This window comes from Pyrgilauda ruficollis, unplaced genomic scaffold (genome assembly GCF_017590135.1).
Source record: "Pyrgilauda ruficollis isolate IOZ18807 unplaced genomic scaffold, ASM1759013v1 scaffold67, whole genome shotgun sequence".
Classification (NCBI taxonomy): Eukaryota; Metazoa; Chordata; class Aves; order Passeriformes; family Passeridae; genus Pyrgilauda; species Pyrgilauda ruficollis.
In genome coordinates this window covers 1,026,727-1,045,331 of record NW_024528488.1, presented here as the reverse complement: position 1 = coordinate 1,045,331, position 18,605 = coordinate 1,026,727, and the positions used below count along the sequence as shown (strand labels likewise).

Genomic DNA, 18,605 nt, shown 5'->3' with positions numbered 1-18,605 from the left:
GGAGATAAAGGAGGGCCTGGCTGGCGACTTCTCCTGGTTTAAAGTTGCCCAGAGCTCTAAAGGTGCCTCATTTCGCTGGGCACAGACAGGTGGGAGCCCTGATAGCCCTTTGTGCCTCTGTGAAACACCTTCCTGCTCATTTTGTGGCTCTCTGTTCCATAAAACCGATGGAAATGTTCAGTGTGTGAAGAAAACCCTTCAGCGGAGGCAGGGAGAGCCTTGGAACATTTGCTGAGCCCTGAGTACAACTTTGATCAGAGCAGGGAACCCCAGGCTGCTTCTTGTACACGTTTTACACAAAATGTTTCGGTTTTTGAGTTTTGGCAGCTCAGTTTGGGGTTTTTCTCCTTGACAGTAACGATTCTGTGGAGTCACTGGTTTATTTCAGAGCGCTGCTGGATTAAACAATACCTGGTGGTGAAGCTATTTTGGTCTTGTGGGCTGAATTTAAAAATCGGGATATTTTTGGGAGTGAGCACAACTTCCTGCCTGCTTTCCTGTGCTGCTGCTGCTAAAGCTGAAGGGCATGCTGGTGCTTTTATCATTTTGTCTCAGTGCAAACAGCCCTAAATCCCAAATCCAGGGCAGTCTGTCAAGGGAGGAGTGGAGCCCCACCTCCTCCAGCTCTTTGTGGTCTGCCAGAGTCACAAAAGCAGGAGTTTGAAATGCTCAGTGCTTGTTCAGGGGGTGCACTTGGCTCCTGGAGTGAGGGGTTATCTCTGCACAGCCCCCGAGCTGCACTTTTTACAGCTTTTGGGTTGTTCAGTGAAAACTTGGCCAATAAAACTTCAAAAAATTACCAACTTGAGTGTGGAGGATCTGTGAGCAGAAAGCTCGTGCTGAACAAGGACAGCTCAGAGCAGCTGCTGGCAGCAAGTGAATGTTGTCATTGTGCAGCTCAGTTAGTAACTGAGTTCCAAAATTGGAGACAAGTTGTTCTCCTGCAAGAACATCAGGGAATTAGACAGATTTTATCAGAATATTCTGACTTTGGACCACTTTCTTCAAAAATCTGCTTTAAAAATAGAGGAGAGGTCCAGAAGGAAGGGGGGTGGGAGAGAAAAAATCCATTTTATTCTCTTCCCCCTGCACTAATAAGACTTGGATTTTTTCCTGTTTAATTGGGATATCTGAGAGTTCAGCAAGAGAAACAAAGAGGTAGAATGGCTCCAAATACTCGTGGACCTTGGCACACTTTTAGGGGACACACAGTTACTGTCACAGCTTCTCCTGGGATTTGTTTGCGTGAATAAAACATGAACACACCCAGAGTCAGACAAAACTGCCATTTGGGGTTCAGGGTCTGACAAGGATATTTGAAATGTAAATAGAAAATACTTGTTAAAATCAACTACAAGAAGGAAGGGGGTGGGTGTTTTCCTGACATATTTCCTGGTTTTTAAAGGAGAAATCCAAACCCATTTTTATGTCCATGTTTGCTTTAAAAGCTTTAAGGAATGGGGGGAAAAAAGCTTCAAAAAGCTTCAAAACCTGGAATCCTGTGGGACCAGCACTGCCTTTCCCCCCCATTAAACAGTTCAAGGTTTGTCAGGCTGGAATTTCCTTGGAGCTGCCTGAAACTGCCAGGTGCCAAGGGAAGGAGGGAATGAGGGGCCAGAGCTGGGGAGGGGGTGATGAGGCTCTGAAGGGAGGGATGGATGGCTCAGAGGGGACACACAGGGTGATGGCTCAGAGGGGACACACACGGTGGTGAGGCTTGAAGGTGAAGGGGACACACAGGGTGATGGCACTGGGGGGACACACACGGTGGTGAGGCTTGAAGGGGACACACAGGGTGATGGCACTGGGGGGACACACACGGTGGTGAGGCTTGAAGGGGACACCCGAGGTGACTGATGGCTCTGGGAGGGACAGTGAGGCTCAGAGGGGACATCCAAGGTGACAGGGCTCAGGGGGACGCGTGACGCTCAGGGGACAGACAAGGTGATGGCCCCAGTTCTGTGGCAGCAGCAGCAGCTCCCAGGATCTCTGGAAGGCAGGAAACCCCAGCAGATCTCTGGGTCCCCAGGTGTGAGGGAGCTCAGCAATAAATGAGCCCCACACATAGAAATCTATATATCATATGTGGATTTCTATGTATCTGTCTTCAGCACAATCCTATTTGCCTTGAGGAAGTCGGGCTGGTTTAAAAGACACCGTGAGACACAAGCAGGAATTTTCTTGCTTGCTTTAGAGAAAAAGCCAATTAGCATCATGTTAATTAGCTGGGGGCTCTGGGCTAAAATGCACTTGAACGTTTAAACAGGTGGAAAGCTGCTTTTGCAGAGGCTTCAGGGGGCTCCTGCGCCGAAAGATTTTGCCGCAGAGGTGCGAAAATCAAAGGAGTTTTGAGGGAGAATGTGCGGAAAAATGTGAAAGGGGGGCGGGGTGCTTCCCGATCCGGCAGGAAAAAGTGAAACTTCCCATACCGGGAGTCGAACCCGGGCCGCCTGGGTGAAAACCAGGAATCCTAACCGCTAGACCATATGGGAGGCGCTGAACGGCAAGCCGCCCATACACCTCAAAGTGCTATCACCGGCCCCGTTAATCGCCAGAGCAGCTCCGCTGTGCCCCGTTCTGCCGTTCCGTGGGAGACACCGGGAGATACTGGGAATGCTCGGGACTCATCGGGACCCCCCAGTAAACACCCCCACCTTGCCAGGGAGACGCTGCCCTCACCCAACATGGCGGCCGGGGCTACGGCCGGCCCGCGCCCGCATCACGTGATGCCTGGGGCACACGCGTGCGCGGGGCGGGCGCTCACGTGACCGGCGGCGGCCGCCGAGCGCTGTGTCCCGTGAGCGGGGGGCGGGACGGGGGCAGCGCCACAGGCCCGGCAGCCCCGGGCACCGCCGCCTCCGGCCCGCCGAGCCGGGCACCGCCCCGCCCCGAGCCGCCGCAGGTACCGGGGGTCACACCGGCATCGATCCCCGAGCCGGCCCCGAGCCGCCCATCGCCGCCGCAGGTACCGAGGCGCGGCCCGGCCCGGCTGCTGGAATCCCGGGGGAATCGCGGTGATGTGGCTGCGGGGAATCCCGCGGGAATGGAAGAACATCCCCGAGAAGGGGCTGCGGGAATGCCGAGGGAAGGGGTGCGGGAATGCCGAGGGAAGGAGCTGCGGAGGCACTGCCGGCCGGCCGCAGCCATCCCAGCCGGGTGGTTCCGGGAACGCCGGAGGTTTCCCGGCGGCAGCGGCAGTTCCCCATGGCCCGGAGCAGGGGAGGGGAGCTGGGGTTGTGTCAGCGCTTCCCGGTACCGGGGGTGGCATTGGGATTGGCATTGGCACTGGGATTGGCATTGGGACTGGGATTGGCATTGGGACTGGCGAGCGGAGCCTGTGCCTGTGGAAAGCAGCGATCCAAGGTGGGCTTCTCCCTGCAGGTGTGTGATGCCAAGCACAGCCATGAAGAAAAAGGTAAGGACCGGGAGGAAAATGCTGTGTTTTCCCTCCCATCCCTATCCGTGAACACCGTTTGTTGTATCCATCCCTCGTCTGGGGCTGCGGTGCCTCTCGGATCAGCGCTGCATCCTCTGCTGGAAGTGCCAGGCGTTAAACCCGGCTTTAATCCTGGCCTGGCTGGGCTGGGTTCCTGCAGAGCCTTCCCCGGCAGTTGCTGTTCTCTGGTGCTGCTGGGGCTGTTGCAAAACCCTCTGCAAAACCCTGTGCTCGGGGAGGAGGATCTGCTCCTGTCCCTCCCCTGTCCCTGGGCCACCTCCCGAGGTGTCCCAGGAGCCCTGGATCCCCTCGGGGCTCCCGGGAGGATGAAATTCAACACGTGGGGAAGGAGCAGCAGCTCTGGGCACCGCAGGGGTGGGTGTATCCCAGCAGAGCACATCCAGAGCTCTTAAAGGAATATCTGGCTGCTTTTCCATGGTGAGCTGGCGTTGGGTTCCCTGCCTGGCTCTCCGTGCTGATGTCTGACCCCCTTGCAAGGCCTCTGCAGCCTAAACTTCGGGAATTGGGGCTGGTTTGGGCCGTGCCTCAGAGTGGGATCGAGTTTCTGCCTGGGATTTTGTGCTGGTGCTGTGAAATAAGAGCTTGGCTGTTCTCTGGGATCAGCTCAGGGGACAGGACAGGACAGGGCAGCATCCTGGGGGCCCTCCCCAGCCCTCCTGGGTTGGAACAGCCAGGAACACTCCTTTTTGCCAATCCTGGAGCCTGTGGCCAGCTTCCCTCTGGCCACGGTGCTCCCAGCCCGGAGCTGCTGCCGGGATGACCTGAGCACACAGCACTGGGGAATTGTGCCTTGCTTTTGTGGCTGGGGCAGCTCCTGCCCTGCTGTCCGGGGTGGGGGTGGGAGGCTGGGCAGGCACTCACTGCGCTGTTTTCCTGAAATCCCTCCTGGATGGCAGACCTGCAGGGCTGCTGCCAGGAGCTGCATTTGGCTTTGTGACTGGAACTTGTTTAACAGCTGGGTTTTGTGAGCAAGGCTGTGTTGGCTGCCACTGATGGGTTTGTTTTGTTTAATTTTTATTTTTAGATCACAATGTAAAGCCTTGCCTGGTGTGACTGTCTCCCCTCATCCCCACCCCCAGTAGCATTCCCTACTTTTTGGCTGCCTCTCCTTTCCCCTGAGGTCTGCAGGATGGGACATCATGGAGCCAGCAGTCTCCTCTGGAAAGGCATCACTGGAGCCATAAAGGGTCTCCCCTGCTCTGGGGATGCTGACCTGGGTTGTCTCATCTGCTTTTCCTTTTTTTTTTTTTTTTTTTTTTTTGTTTTCTGGCCTTTTTTTTTTTTTTTTTTTTGGTCTTCTGGCACCTGAAACTGGGAATGTCCCTGGTATTCGGGGAAAGGAAAACCAGTCATGTTGTGAGAAGAGCAGTATTAGTAGGTCTTTAAAGTCCCTTCCACCCCTGTCTGGTTAGGACAGAGTGTTTGGGGTGGAAAACCAGGAGCTGAGGGGTTGTTTTTGGTCTGGATGGGTTGAGACAAAGCTGTTCCTCATCTTTAACGTCCTTTGGTGCCACCAAAGTCATCAGGTGGGAGAGGCTGGGAATGGGGAGACAGCTCCTGCTTTTCCCAAGTCCTGTCCACGTTTTTGGAGAAAAGTGTTCCATCTGACTATGGCCCAGGGACCAAGGACAGCAGGGAGGTGGGATGACCATGGCCCAGCAAGCAGCCAGGAGTGGTTGGGATGTCTGTCCTGCTCCTCACGTGCTCCTCTGCTTCTCTCCCGGTGCATTCCCAGCTGGACTGTGCCAGTGCTGCGTTCAGTGCCTTTGGCAGTAAGATGTCAGCTCAAGGGAGCTGGGAAGGACTCGGTGCTCTGTGGGAGCTCATTTTTCCTTCTTTCCCTCTGTGCAGGTGCTGCTGATGGGTAAAAGTGGGTCTGGAAAGACCAGCATGAGATCCATTATCTTTGCCAACTACATCGCCCGGGACACGCGGCGCCTGGGGGCCACGAGTAAGGAACTGCCGGCCCAGTCCCCCTCCAGGGCTCCGACCCCTCGGCAGAGGGGCGGCGCCGTTCCCTGCAGCGATCCCTGGCTCGGGTGTGGCCCTGCAGGTCCTCCCAGCTGCCACACCCCGCTGGGAGCTCCGGGATCAGCCAGGGACAGGCAGGAAGTGGAGGGAAGGGAAAGGCAGCCCTGGGATCGGCTCTGCTGCTTCATTGTTCAACTTTTATCCTTAACTCCTTTTTTTGGGATCAGGAAGCAGCCTTTGGTGCAGCTGCACCTGTCAGAGCCTCCCCTGTGTTGGTGGAACATTCCTGGTGTATGCAGGGATCTCCAGCACAGGGATCCTGCAATGCCCCCGTGGTTTTGGCAGGATGATGCACTGGGCTTAATGAATGCCTTTCCTTTTTCCCTTTCCAAAGCCTTTGTTGGGAAAGAGGGAGAAGTGACTCCTCTGGGAGAGGTGGATGAGTTGTTGGGCTCTGGTGCTTCTCACTGGGAAGGGCCTGTGAGGATTTAATGTCAGGGATTGGTGTAAATTTCCTCTTTGCCATGAATTTGGCCTCTTCCTGAAGTTTACATTCCCTGTGTTCCTGGTTTATTTTGTTAGGGATGGCTTAAAGCCCTGCACAGTCATTCCTACAGTATCCCAGGGAGCAGGGAATGTGTGAGTGAACAGGAACACTTACTGCACTTCTCAGGAGAGCAGTGGGCAGGGAGGCCTGAGTTCCTTTGGGAAATGGTGTTTTGGTGGGATTTTACAAACTGGGGTTGCTTTGTGAGGAATGCCCATCCCTGGAAGTGTCCAGGGCCATGGATGGGGCTTGGAGCAGCCTGGGGTGGTGGAAGGTGGCAGGGGCTGGAATGAGGGCTTTAACCCCTTCCAGCCCAAACCATTCCATGATTTTGTGCTGATTTCCATGATTTTTGGCTGCCCAAGCTCTGCCCCGGGTGTGTGGTGCAGTCACTGAGCTCCTGCTGTCTCTTTGCAGTTGATGTGGAGCATTCCCACGTTAGATTCCTGGGAAACCTGGTGCTGAACCTGTGGGACTGTGGAGGGTAGGTACTGATCATTCCTGGCCTTTCCCAGTCTTTGGGGGAGACTCTGGGGAATCAGGGATGGAGCAGAGTGGATTCTCCTTCCCCTGGGTTGAGGTGGTGCCAAGGGAATGCGCCTTCTGCTGTCCTGAGGTGCTGGAATTGCTCTCTCCACCTCCATCCAGGTGGGATTTGTGCAGAGAGGCCAAGCTGGAGGTTGATCCTGTGGCTCCTGGAAGCAGCTTTTTTCAAGGAATGTATCCCCTCCTCAGCTCCATGGTCTCTGGATCATCTCAGTCATGTTCAGCCAGAGTTAAAAGAGATTTAAATCCTGGGATTTAAGGCTGAACTGATGCTTTGGGTCACATTTCACCTGTTCCTGCTGCTGTGGGCTGTCACAAATGGCTCCTTAAAGCCAACCTGGGGCCAGAAGCATCAGGACATGAGGAAGCTTTGGCTTCCTGTGGGACTGGGGGGCTGATCCTCTCCAGGAGCATCCAGCTTTCCTTGGGAAGGCCCAGGGCATGCAGCTCCAGCCTGGCCTCCCGAGTGGGGGCTGCAGTTCCAAATGCCAGCCTTGCCCTCCTGGCAGGAGGAGATTCCCAAACCCAGTGTGCCAGGCAGGAGCTGCTCTAAAGGGAGTCTCCTGCTCTGCTCCCTCAGCCAGGACACCTTCATGGAGAACTACTTCACCAGCCAGAGGGACAACATCTTCCGCAACGTGGAGGTGCTGATCTACGTGTTCGACGTGGAGAGCAGGGAGCTGGAGAAGGACATGCACTACTACCAGTCCTGCCTGGAGGCCATTCTGCAGAACTCCCCCGATGCCAAGATCTTCTGCCTGGTGCACAAGATGGACTTGGTGCAGGAGGACCAGCGGGATCTGGTGAGGAGCTGGCAGTTGCCATGGAAAGTGTCCCTTGTGCCATGTGGGTCACGCCTCAAAGACAGCCCCTCAGGGCTGTTCCTCGAAGGCTTTCTCAGATGTCCTCAGAGCTTTTCCTGCCTTCTTTTAAAGTGTGTCATCCTAGAATCCAGTGGAGAACAGCAGTGCTGATTTTTAGGGGCAAGAAAAGCCTTTCCTGCCTGGTTCCAGAGCTCCCAGCACACCTTGGCTCCTTCCAACCCAAATAATTCTGGGATTCTGCAGCAAGACATCCCTGGCCCTGCTGCTCCCTGGGAGGGTTCCTGGCCAGTCTCCCCTTCTGTGTCCCAGAGATCCATGTGAAACTCATCCCATAAATCCATACGGCAACCACAGCACAGGCAGGAACATTTATACTCAACCCTCAACTCTCTTTGTTCCCCAGATTTTTAAGGAGCGTGAGGAAGACCTGAAGCGCCTTTCCCGGCCCTTGGAATGTGTTTGTTTCAGAACCTCCATCTGGGATGAGACACTTTACAAGGTTGGTGCAGCTTCCTCTCCACATCTGCCTTCCACCTGGGGCAGAGCAGGAGGATCCCTGGAGCTGCTGCTGATGTGTTCAGCTCTGCAGCTGCTGCTTCTGCAGGGTGTCAGTGAAACCCCAATTAATCCTGGGTTTAATTAATTCATTTTAAAAAGTCAGGAGCATGTGGTAAATATCAGGAACTTGGCAGACAGGCATCCCAAATATCCCCCTGGCTCTGGGAAAGGTGAGTTTGCCACTCTCCCACAACTGGGTCACCAGCTGGGCAGGGAGGGGGCCTGAGCTTGGAAAATCCAAGTGTGGATGAGCACAGATGTTGATCCCAGCATCCCCCAGCCCCTCCTGTTCCTGGCCTGTTGGGATAAGGTGGAACTTTGTTTGGGTCAGGGATGAGCTGCCAAGTGTCCATCTGCGTGCTGACCTTGCTCAGGATTAAAAATCTTTGTGAACTCAAGTGGGAGAAGGAGACAGAAGCATTCCAAACTTAAAGTAGGGATGATTTAACTCTGTTCAGCAGCACTGTAATTTCTCTGCCTGCTGGAGAAGAACTGGAGCCAGGGAAGGGTCTCCTCAGGTCTGGGCTCCCTCTGGGACCTGGGCATGGAGGGTGGAGAAGCTTCTCACCTTGCCCAGGCTGTCAGCACCCAGAAGTGCCAGAAATCCCTCTGGGAGCACATTTCTCACAAGGGGCTGAGGAGAGGAGCTGGTGGAACCTTTCTGTGTCTCCATGTCCAGGCCTGGTCCAGCATTGTCTATCAGCTGATCCCCAACGTGCAGCAGCTGGAGATGAACCTGAGGAACTTTGCTCAGATCATCGAGGCAGACGAGGTGCTGCTGTTTGAGAGAGCCACGTTCCTGGTGAGTTCCTGGGATGGGTGCCCTGGGTGGAGCCTCCCTTTCCCTCCCCTCTGCTCTGGAGCCAGGCTGGGAGAGCTGGGGGTGCTCACCTGGAGAGGAGAAGGCTCCAGGGAGAGCTCAGAGCCCTTCCAGGGCCTAAAAGGGCTCCAGGAGAGCTGGAGAGGGACTGGGGACAAGGCATGGAGGGACAGGACACAGGGAATGGCTCCCACTGCCAGAGGGCAGGGCTGGATGGGATATTGGGAATTAGGAATTGTTCCCTGGCAGGGTGGGCAGGGGCTGGGCTGGCATTCCCAGAGCAGCTGTGGCTGCCCCTGGATCCCTGGCAGTGCCCAAGGCCAGGCTGGACAGGGCTTGGAGCTCATGGGACAGTGGAAGATGTCAGGTTGGAACTGGATGAGCTTTGAGGTCCTTCCAAGCCAACCCATTGTGGGATTCCGTGGAAGTTGGGAGGTGCCAGCCCCAGTGCAGAATGCCCTGATCCAGGCTTTGGGATTCTGAAAGCAGCTACTGGGACCCTGTGGCCCATGGGACCATCCCAAAACTCCCCCCAGCAGCAGCTGAGCTGAGGTTTGGTTGGGGTTTCCTCTTGCAGGCTCTGGGAGTGTTTCAGGTCCCCATTGTGGTGGGACTGCTCTGAGAATCTCCCTCTGCACAGGGCAGGAACCTTTTGTAGCTTCACAACCAAACCTTTTCACTTCCTCCTGCTGGGGCATTTGAGCTGGACCTGATTTCTTTTGATTTTTGATGTTCTGCAAATCCAGAGCATGGATGAAGGGTCAGCCATGGGATTGTGATGCTTTTCCAGGTCCTTGTGCTCCCAATCCCTCTGCAAAGGTGCTGGATAAAACCACTCTTGGTGCTTGTCCATATTCCTGATTGCTGGGCTGGGCTCTTCACACTTTGCACCAAAGCCTTGCTGAGCTGAAGGAAATACTTGAATTATTTGGAGTGTTTTTCTTGCTGGTGATTTGGAAATGATGGAGGGAATTTGGGAAAGGAGCCATGACTTTTTTTCCTCCTTAAACTATCAGAAACAAACACTCGCCATGCCTGACAAGTTCTGCTTTTGACCTTTTGGAGATAATGAATAGTTCCACCTTGGGGTGTGTGACAGTGTGATTGTTACAAGGACATTTTCAACTGAAACAAATGATCGTTGCTACAAAAATTGTGTGCTTAATTTAAGTGCAATGGTGACTTCTTAAAAAACTCCTCCCTTTTTTTCATATACTTAAACATACCCAGGACTCTCTTCTCTTGAAGGGAAATCTTCCTGTGAAAATCTCTTTGGGAAATCTTATTCTGAAAATTTTACTCTGAAACTGTGTTTAAATTGTAGTGAACAAACCTCATCTGGGAAGTTTAGGAAGGAAATTGAACACTGGAAACTGCAAGTCTTGAATGTGGTTAAAAGAGTGCTTGTGGGAATAATTGGGCAAGTTTAAAAAGTGATGGGTTTAAAGTGTTTAAGGGAAAAAAAGAGGAAAAAAACCCTAAAAAAACTGTTAAATGTGACTCCCTGAATAGAGCAGTTTCAGATCCCTGTGCAAGGGCTCCTGACACATCCAGTGAGAGCTGATTTTGGGATTGTGAAGTGTTTGGGATTGTGAAGAGAGGGCTAAGGTTTTGAAGAGATTCCTGTCAGGTTTGCTGTGGGGATGGAGCTGTTTGGGCAGGAAATGCAGCTCTCACTCTGTGTGGCTGAGGAATAAAGGACTAGGGCCACCAGCTTGGTGGGAATGTTCATGGAGATGTTTTCAAGGGTTCCTAAAGCCCTTCAGACCCTTTGGGTGTTGGCATCCAGGCACTCAGGGCTGCTCCCTCTGCTCTGACTGGAGTCAGAGAAGGAATTCCCAAGGAGCCAGCTGCCTTTGAGCTGCTTTTCTTGGGGAGGGGCAGCTTGATTTGGCTTTGGGATCACTGCCTGTGCAGGATGGGGAATGCCTCAGCAGCACCTTAGGATGGAAAATCCATCACAGCACTCGGCCCATTCCTCAGGTGATGGACGCATGTTTTACTCTGTTTCCACCTGCTTTTGGATCAAGATGTAAATGGCTGCTGAGGTGAAGCCCTCAGGGGACAGTGGTGTCACCTGGCAGATGTGTGCCATCCTTTGTGTGCTGATCCTGTCACTGAGTTTCTCCACAAAAGCCCCACAAGAATTTCTGTAAACACTCCCAAGATCCAGTCAGCCAAAGGCAAAGGGGGTCCTGCCCTGCTCCCCAGCCATTCCCAGAGCTGCTGGGAGAGCTGGGCTGGAATCCCTGACTGGCTGTGCCCCTTCTCCAGGTGATCTCCCACTATCAGTGCAAGGAGCAGCGGGATGTGCACAGGTTTGAGAAGATCAGCAACATCATCAAACAGTTCAAGCTGAGCTGCAGGTGAGCTGCTCCCAACAGCACGGGGGACATCAGGGCTATTCCAGCTTTTTCCAGAGAATCCCAGTTTGTCTGCTCAGCAGCTGGAATGCCAGGGTGGAGTATTGGAACACAAATAATTAGATGTTCGTTTAACTCCTTCTTTGCTCATGGTGGAAGAGCTTCCTGTATCAAGGCAGAGGAATTCCAGGGCTGAAGTGATCAGAAGTGTTTCTCTTGGAAACGGGGAATGGAGAGCTCTGCTCCAGCCCAGGCCCACAGAGCTGCCTGGAGAGGATGGGGCTTGCAGGCACTGTTTATCCCTGTTTTCAGTGGAAAAGTGGGAAGCTTGGCTTTGTACAGCCCTCAGGTTCCACTGCCAGGTTAATTCTGAGGGTGTGTGGAGCTGGATAAAATGGAGAAGTTTCTGGGGGGGGTTTACAGATGTTTAGATGTGTCCAGATATTCCCATTTTATGCTTATTTCTGCTGCTCATCCAGAGTGTCCAGCTGGGAATGGCTGAGCCCTAGTATCCATGGGGAGCAGGCCTGGTCAGGGGGGTTGTGTCTGGAATTTCCTTCATTCAATGCACAATCAGCTGATACTGTTCTCATTTGGCCCCAAACTGAGGAATTTGCCTTTAAAACCAAGCCCAGCCAAAGCCCTGCTGTAACCACACCTTGCCAAGTGGGAATTCTAGCTCCTCCTTGTTCCCAACAGCTCAGATCAGGGATTTTGGCCATGTGGGCACAAAAGCTCTTCAGTCACTCTTTTTTTCCCCTTTATTTCCTTGTTTTTCAGTAAGCTGGCAGCTTCTTTCCAGAGCATGGAGGTCAGGAACTCCAACTTTGCTGCTTTCATTGACATCTTCACATCCAACACCTACGTGATGGTGGTCATGTCAGACCCCTCCATACGTAAGTCAGAGCCAAGAGAAACCTGCTTGGGACATAAAAAAATCCCAGAAAAACCTCAAAAGAGGTGGAATTAGTCCAGTTTAAACTGTGTTTCTCTTGGAAAATGAGTTTTTAATTACAGAACTGATTAAGAGAGAGGGATTGAGTGTGAGCAGAACCCTGCAGAGGTGGTGGCACAGCTGAGCTGCTGCTGCTGCCACAGGGAGCCACCAAACCAGACCTGGCTGAGCAGGTTGTGCCTAAAGCCTATTTTGGGCAGTTGGGAGCTGGCAGCCCTGGTGATTTTTGGGGAGGAAGCAGAGCTGGCTCATGTTTGGGTGTTGCTGGGCTGCCTGGGCTGTCTCGGGTGGACAGGCTCTAATTTTAGCAGCCTCTGTTTATCCCAAGGAGGAGCTGCAGCGCTGCCAGCCCACAGCCCCTGGGAGCAGATCCCTGTTTACACAGCTCCTGCTGGGAGCTCAGGGGCTCCAGGGGCACTGCCCAGCACTCCTCAGGCCTGCTGCTGTTGTCTTCCCTGCGCTCCTCACTTTGGGAATTAGGGACAATGTGGGATCCCTGAGAGTGAGGCATTGCTGGCCTGGGGAGCAGCTCTGGGATGGGCGATTCTCCCTGGAAGAGGCTTTTCCTCATGTTCTTCTGGGATCAGCTGACCATCCCACACTAAACTTTGCCCAGACCTTCCCACATTAAGTTTTGCTCAGACCATTCCATGCTGAATTTTGCCCAGACCTTCCCATGCTTAATTTTCACCCATCCCACATGAAATTTTGCCCAGACCTTCCCACACTGAATTTTGCTCAGGCCATCCCAGACCAAATTTTGCCCAGATCTTCCCCCGTTGAATTTTCCCAGACCATCCCACCTTAAACCTTGCCCAGACCATCTCACATTAAATTTTACCCAGCGCTTCCCACCCTAAATTTTGCCCAGCCTAAAATCCCACTGTGGATGTTGCCCGGCTTGGGAGCAGCAGGATGCACCCAGCCCCTGCAGACAGAGCTGTTGGAGCCAGGCAGCCCCGAGGCCGTGGTGACTCTCACCCTTTTTTAACTTCTTTTTATCTCCCCGTCCCTTTTCCGTCGCAGCTTCCGCGGCCACGCTGATCAACATCCGGAACGCCAGGAAACACTTTGAGAAGCTGGAGAGAGTGGATGGACCCAAGCACAGCCTGCTCATGCGCTGATCCCAGGCACTGGGGCTTTGGGGGGAGAAAAAACGGATCGGGACTACTTCTTTTTAGGAGAATCTAACACTGTCCATGTCTTTGTTGGGCTTTGAAATGAGTGTGCTGCTTGTTTTTTCTCCTCATCACGTTGGACACTAGAGCTGGAGGCTGGCCGGATCCGCTGCGGACCTTCCCGGAGTTCCCTGGCACGGGAGGGTGGGAAGGAGGCAGGACAGGTGATGTGCCCGCAGGGGGTGTGGCAGAGCCCTCCTGGATGCGTGGCTGCCGGCTGATGGGATATTTACTGTTTCCTTGGATGGTTGCTAGAATAAGTTTATAAATTTCTCCTCGTCTTTGGTCATGGAAATAAATTTTTGCTACCAGGGATTTCAGATCTGAGAGCTTTGCAAAGTGGGTTTGCTTTCTCCCAAATCCCGGGGCAGCTTTGGGAAGCAAGAGCTGTAGGAGCTGCGTGGCTCCGTGGCTCCGTTCGTGGTTTGGGGGGATTTGGCTGAAAGCCATTCCAGAGTTACACTGGGAATCGCTTGGCAGCATCTCCGTCCCTTTATTCTCTCTTGCTGCATCAAATTACTGCGTAAAAAAGGGTGTGGTGCCTCCGTGCCTGGCTCTGCCCTGTATCCCTGCCCACACACCCGCTGGGAGGGGAAAATCCACTGGGGCGAGTCCAGGAGTGGGAACGAGGAGCTAAAAGGGCCGGAGAACCTGAGCCCAGGGGAGAAATCCACCGGGGCGAGTCCAGGAGTGGGAACGAGGAGCTAAAAGGGCCGGAGAACCTGGGGGCTCAGCACAAAATCTCCCAGCCCCGCTCCATCCTCCTGAATTCAACACCCGCGTCTCGCACCGCCCACCCGGCAGCTGCCGTGCCTCGGGCTGGGGGAGTTCCGATGGGAATCGTCCCCGTGGGAGAGGAGCTGCTCCCAAGGGAGCCCCTGGGGAGCTGTGAATGGGCTGGGCACGTGGCAGGGGTTGTGTGCGCCGGGGTGCAGGTGGGGAATACCTGGAGTGGGAATCGTGGGACAGCCGCGACACAACCGCTGTTCCCCCATGGAGCTGCCCCGTGCCTGGGGTCAGACCCTGCTGGGAATGTCACAGCTTCCCACACTCCGGCCCTGCCCCGGAGCAAGAGGATGATGGGGGTGGTGAAGCCTCTGGAATATCCCATCCCACTGGGAAGGGCTTCAGGAGAGCAGGAGAGGCCGCAGTTCAGGAGCTTTGGGCACCTGCTGGGAGCTGTTGTGCCGAGCCGAAGGAGGGACGGTGGGAATGCTGCTCATTGCCATGGTGACAGCAGTTACCGCTGGCTTTCCTTAGGGAATAAACCACAGCAGCACATGGAAGTGGGATGACGTCAAAGGGGAGTGGGGGGCAGGTGACAAAGAGCTGTGAGGGACAAGTGGCCAGAGCTGTCAGGAGCCAAATCCCAGCTGGGCTGGAGCTCCTGGGACAGTGACCCAGTGGGGGTTGGGGTAAAGTTCTGCTGTTCTCCTGCTCCCAATCCCTTTTCCTGAAGTGCATGGAACTGGGGGCTCTGGGGGAATCAGCCCGGTCTTTTTGCTGTGGCCAGGGTGCCACGGTGCTCATCGAGTGGCAGCCTGTGACAAACAGGTGCCTGTGTCAGAGCCCCTGCCCTGCCTGCTCCGATGGCACCGAGGTGTGTCCTTTGTCCCTTCCCAAAGCAGATCCCAGGCCATTTTGGGAGCCTGGGGTTGGTAGCTGCTCTGGCCCCTTCCATCCAAGCAGGGAGGTTTGGGACATCAGGCTCATCACCCTCATCCCACCCTCTGATGGGAAAACTCTCCCCACTTTCTCTGGCAGCTCCTGCCCTCAGGAAAAAAAAAAAAAAAAAAAAAAAGATGCCTGCTCCAGATGTTTCTCATACAAATATCCCAAACCTGGATGAGGTGGCTGTGATCCAGCCTCTTCCTTCAGCCCTTGACCTTGAAATGAGAAGAAACTTGATGCCATGTGCCACCGAGATCCTGAATAAATCCCCCCTTGGCCCATTCCTTGGAGCTGCTGTGGGGCCCAGGGTGAGTTCCCTGGGACAGGCTGTGCTCCCTGGGGCTGTCTTGGAGCTACTTCCAGATTTTTTGACCACTTATTTCTTGCCTTGGAGCATGGATAGCTCCAGTGGGGTCAGCCCCTGGCTGTTTCCCCCAGGATGAGCTGTGTAGGGTCAATAATTCCTGAGGGCCTCCCTGGGGATGCTTCCACTTGTTTTTCCTCCTTAGTGGCACAGAGGTGTCCCAGGAGCTGCTGGGCAGGGGGACATGGGGCTGTGGTGGCCACACGCTGCTCTCCAGCTGGAACCAGCTCCTCCAACCCATCCAGGTCACGGATTCTCCGAAGTCACCCTGACCTGCCACTGCTGAATTGCGCCTTGTGGGCACCTCGTGAGGAGCACCCACACCATTCCCTGCCGGGCTCCAACCCCTCCTGCCCAAATCCATCCTTGGGGAGCAGGAGAGGGGACCTTGGGGGAAGCTCTGCCCTGCTCTCCCCTTTCTTCTGCGCTTTTTGGGAGGTCACCTGTGCCTGCTGCTGATCTCTGAGCTGGGTGACATTGGGGTGGGGGTGCTTTGGGTGCAGGGCCCACTCATCCCCCAAAAGCTCCCCAGGGGAGGTTGCTGAATGAGGGTCCCTACCTGATCCTGTCCTGGGGCCTCCCTGGTGTTTCCTGAGGAGAGAAAGGGATTTTTTGCCAAAAAGAGATCAGTTTGGTGCTGTTTGTGTATGGTGTGGTGTCTTGGCAGAAGTGGGGGGTCACGGGAGTCCCCTCCTCACCCCTGGATGAGCTCTGTGTGTGCCAAGGTCACCGCCTTGGTGGCCATGACCTGCTCCTCGAGTCACCCCTGGCAGGGACATCTTGAGCAGGGGACACCTGGCTGAGTCCCCATCCCCAGGATGAGCTGGGTCAGGGCTGGGGTCCTGCATTTGGGGGGTTAAAGGGTGACTAACCCAGCCTGGGCCTGGGCCTGTCCCTGGCAAACTCAGAGTAGGGCAGAGATCTGGGGACATCTCAAGGTTGGGGACACCTCAAGGCTGGGGCCGCAGCACTGGGAGCAGCCAGGTCCCTTGGGATGAGAGGCTGGAAAACCAGGGAGTGTGGGATGAGTGAGGGTGGATTCCCACTGGCAGTTCCACCCCAGGCCAGGGGCTCCCCGAGACCCCCCCAGGAAGGAGCCAGGGAACCCCCAGACCCCCCCACGGCTGCAGCCCCCTGGAGAGGCTCCCCCAACTCTGCCAGGACCCTGCCACCCTGGGAGACCCCACTGGGGAGCTGAGGGGGTACCCCACATATTTGGGGAGCTTACCTGTGTGGTGGGGGGGCTCGGGAAGCAGGGACTGGGGGGAGTGCAGGCAGTGCCCCCAGGGCACCCGTGGGATTTGGGTGCTCGGATTTGGGGGTGCTGCCGGCGCCTGTGGATGGAGGTGCAGGAGAACCCCAGGACCCCCAGTGGGGGGGTCTCTGCTCTCCCTCATCACTGCCACGAGTTCCCCGGGTCTGAGCCCTCCAGCAGCATCCCCCCCCCCCCCGATTTTGGGGTGCACTCGGTGGGGGGGGGGGGGGAACAAGTTGGGGTCCACCCCCTCCCCCAAATCCTGCGCGTTCCCATGGCAACGCCGGATGCGAGGGGAGCCGCCCATTGGCTGCCGATGATGTCATCTCAAGGGCGGGGCACCCCCACCCCAAAAAAAAGAGGGTGGGGGAGGGGAGCTCCGCCCCACGCGGCCCCTCCCCGCCCGTGGGGGCCCCACCCCGCCCCACCCGGCACCGCCCCGGGGGCAGCGGCGGCGGCGGCGGCCGGGGATGCGCTCGGACAGGCCTCCCCTCCCCCCTCGCCCCCTCACGCGGGGGTCGCGCGTGGGGTCTCCCCCCCACCATGCGCCGCGCGCGCTTCCGGGGAGGGCGCCCCCCCGCGGCTGGGAGGTCACACCGGGCGGCGGCCCCGCCCTTCCCTCCCCCTCCCACGCCCTTTGCTCTTAAAGGGCCAGGCCCCCTTTGGGCTCCAGCCCCCTCGTGCCCCCCCCACCCGCGGGTCTCCCCTCTGTATTCCCTCCGTGCCCCCCCGCCGTGTCCCGAGCGGCCGCCAGCGGAGGGTGGAGCGCGGAGGAAATTCCACGGGGGGGTGTGGCGGCGGCGGCGGGGTGTGACCCCCCCACGCCCACGGGTGGGGGACACGCAGCGGGGGGAGGGGCTGGGGACACGGTGGGGACAAAGCGGTGCGGGGGACTGTGGAGCGCGTTTTCCCACGCTTCACCCCCCACCCCCCCCCGCCCAAGGTCACCCGAAATGCCTCCTTAAGCTGTTTAGGGCTAAGAACGGGGGGCACTAATTATTCCCGGGCTGTGGGGGACATAAAGTGTTTGAGGGGGTGCACAGCACCCCCAGATATGTGAGTTTGAGCGGCGACCCCCCGAGCCCCCACCTCGCACCCCTGGCTGGGTTTGGGGTGCACCAGGCTGAGGACGGAGGAATTCAGTTCACCCATAAAGGGGGGGGAGGGTGAGCAATGGTGGAATTTGGGGGGCAACGAGCCCCCCCCCCCGCACACTTAGCTGCCCCATCCCGCACCCCCTACCCCCGCGGCGCTTTGGGGTACAAGGGACCCCCAAATTTGGGTAGGGGAGGGTCCCCCAGGGGAGGACCGAGTGTCCCTTTTGCACCCCCCCCTCAATGAACCTGTTTGTGGGGACCCCCGGTTGTGAGGGGCTGGTCCTGGGGGGTTCTGGGGACATTCAGGTCCCCAGGTGCGGCGGGCAGTTGGGTGTCTGTCTGGGGGTGTCCCCTGGTGTGTTTTTGGGGGGATCTGGCTGGAGGTGGTGCTTTGAGGACCTGGGGATGTGTTGGAGGGGGTTCCTGACTGAGCGTGGGGTGTTTGACGGGTGTCTCTCCTTGTTGGGGGTGTTTTGGGGGTCCCTGGATTTTTGGGGGGGGGTCTATGGGGGTCCCTACCTGAGAGTGGAGGCTTTTTGGGGGCACTGGTAGTTTGTGAGCGTGTGAGGGGGTTGTTTTGGGGGGGTCCTTGTCTGGTTATGGGGCTGTTTGGTGGGGGTCCTTGGCTGAGTGTTTGTGTTGGGGGGTCGCCCCAATATGTGGGTACTGGGGGGTCTCTGGGGTGTGTTGGGGGGCTCCCGGCTGTATCGGGGGGTGATTCGTGGGGGGCTGTGTTTGGGGGTTCCGTGGCTCTGTGCGTGTGTTGGGGGGTCCCTGGCTGTGGGAGGGTTCGCGGGGGATCCCGGCCCTGAGTGTCGAGGTGCTTTGCGGGTCTCGGTTTTATGGGGACGGTGAATTCGGGGCTCCGTGCCGGTGCCCAGGGCTCCGTGCCGGTATCGGGAGGGTTCGGTGCGGGTGCTTTGGGCTCGGTGTCGGTGGGGGTTCGGTGCCGGGGGCTGGGTGCCGGTGCCCGGGCTCGGTGCCGGTGCCGGGGCGCGC

The 18,605-nt window shown here is 56.4% G+C and overlaps 1 protein-coding gene and 1 non-coding gene across 3 annotated transcripts; one reads left to right on the top strand and one right to left on the bottom strand.

The window, feature by feature from the left end:
• Positions 1-2,420: 2,420 nt before the first annotated feature.
• On the bottom strand, positions 2,421-2,492 carry TRNAE-UUC. The gene has a single exon. It is a non-coding gene; the product is annotated as a tRNA-Glu (tRNA).
• Positions 2,493-2,751: 259 nt separating this feature from the next.
• LOC121362830 (ras-related GTP-binding protein A) lies at positions 2,752-13,539 on the top strand. 2 transcript variants are annotated; one of them, XM_041484688.1, is made up of 10 exons: positions 2,752-2,965; positions 3,382-3,415; positions 5,309-5,408; positions 6,393-6,459; positions 7,102-7,324; positions 7,749-7,844; positions 8,583-8,705; positions 10,998-11,089; positions 11,867-11,982; positions 13,068-13,539. In XM_041484688.1, the coding sequence occupies exons 2-10, from the start codon at positions 3,389-3,391 to the stop codon at positions 13,163-13,165; spliced, it is 942 nt and encodes a 313-aa protein (XP_041340622.1). In that variant the 5' UTR covers positions 2,752-2,965; positions 3,382-3,388; the 3' UTR covers positions 13,166-13,539. The 2 variants fall into 2 exon arrangements, with proteins under 2 accessions (XP_041340622.1, XP_041340620.1); XM_041484686.1 differs by lacking the exon at positions 2,752-2,965 and adding an exon at positions 2,992-3,084.
• Positions 13,540-18,605: the final 5,066 nt, after the last annotated feature.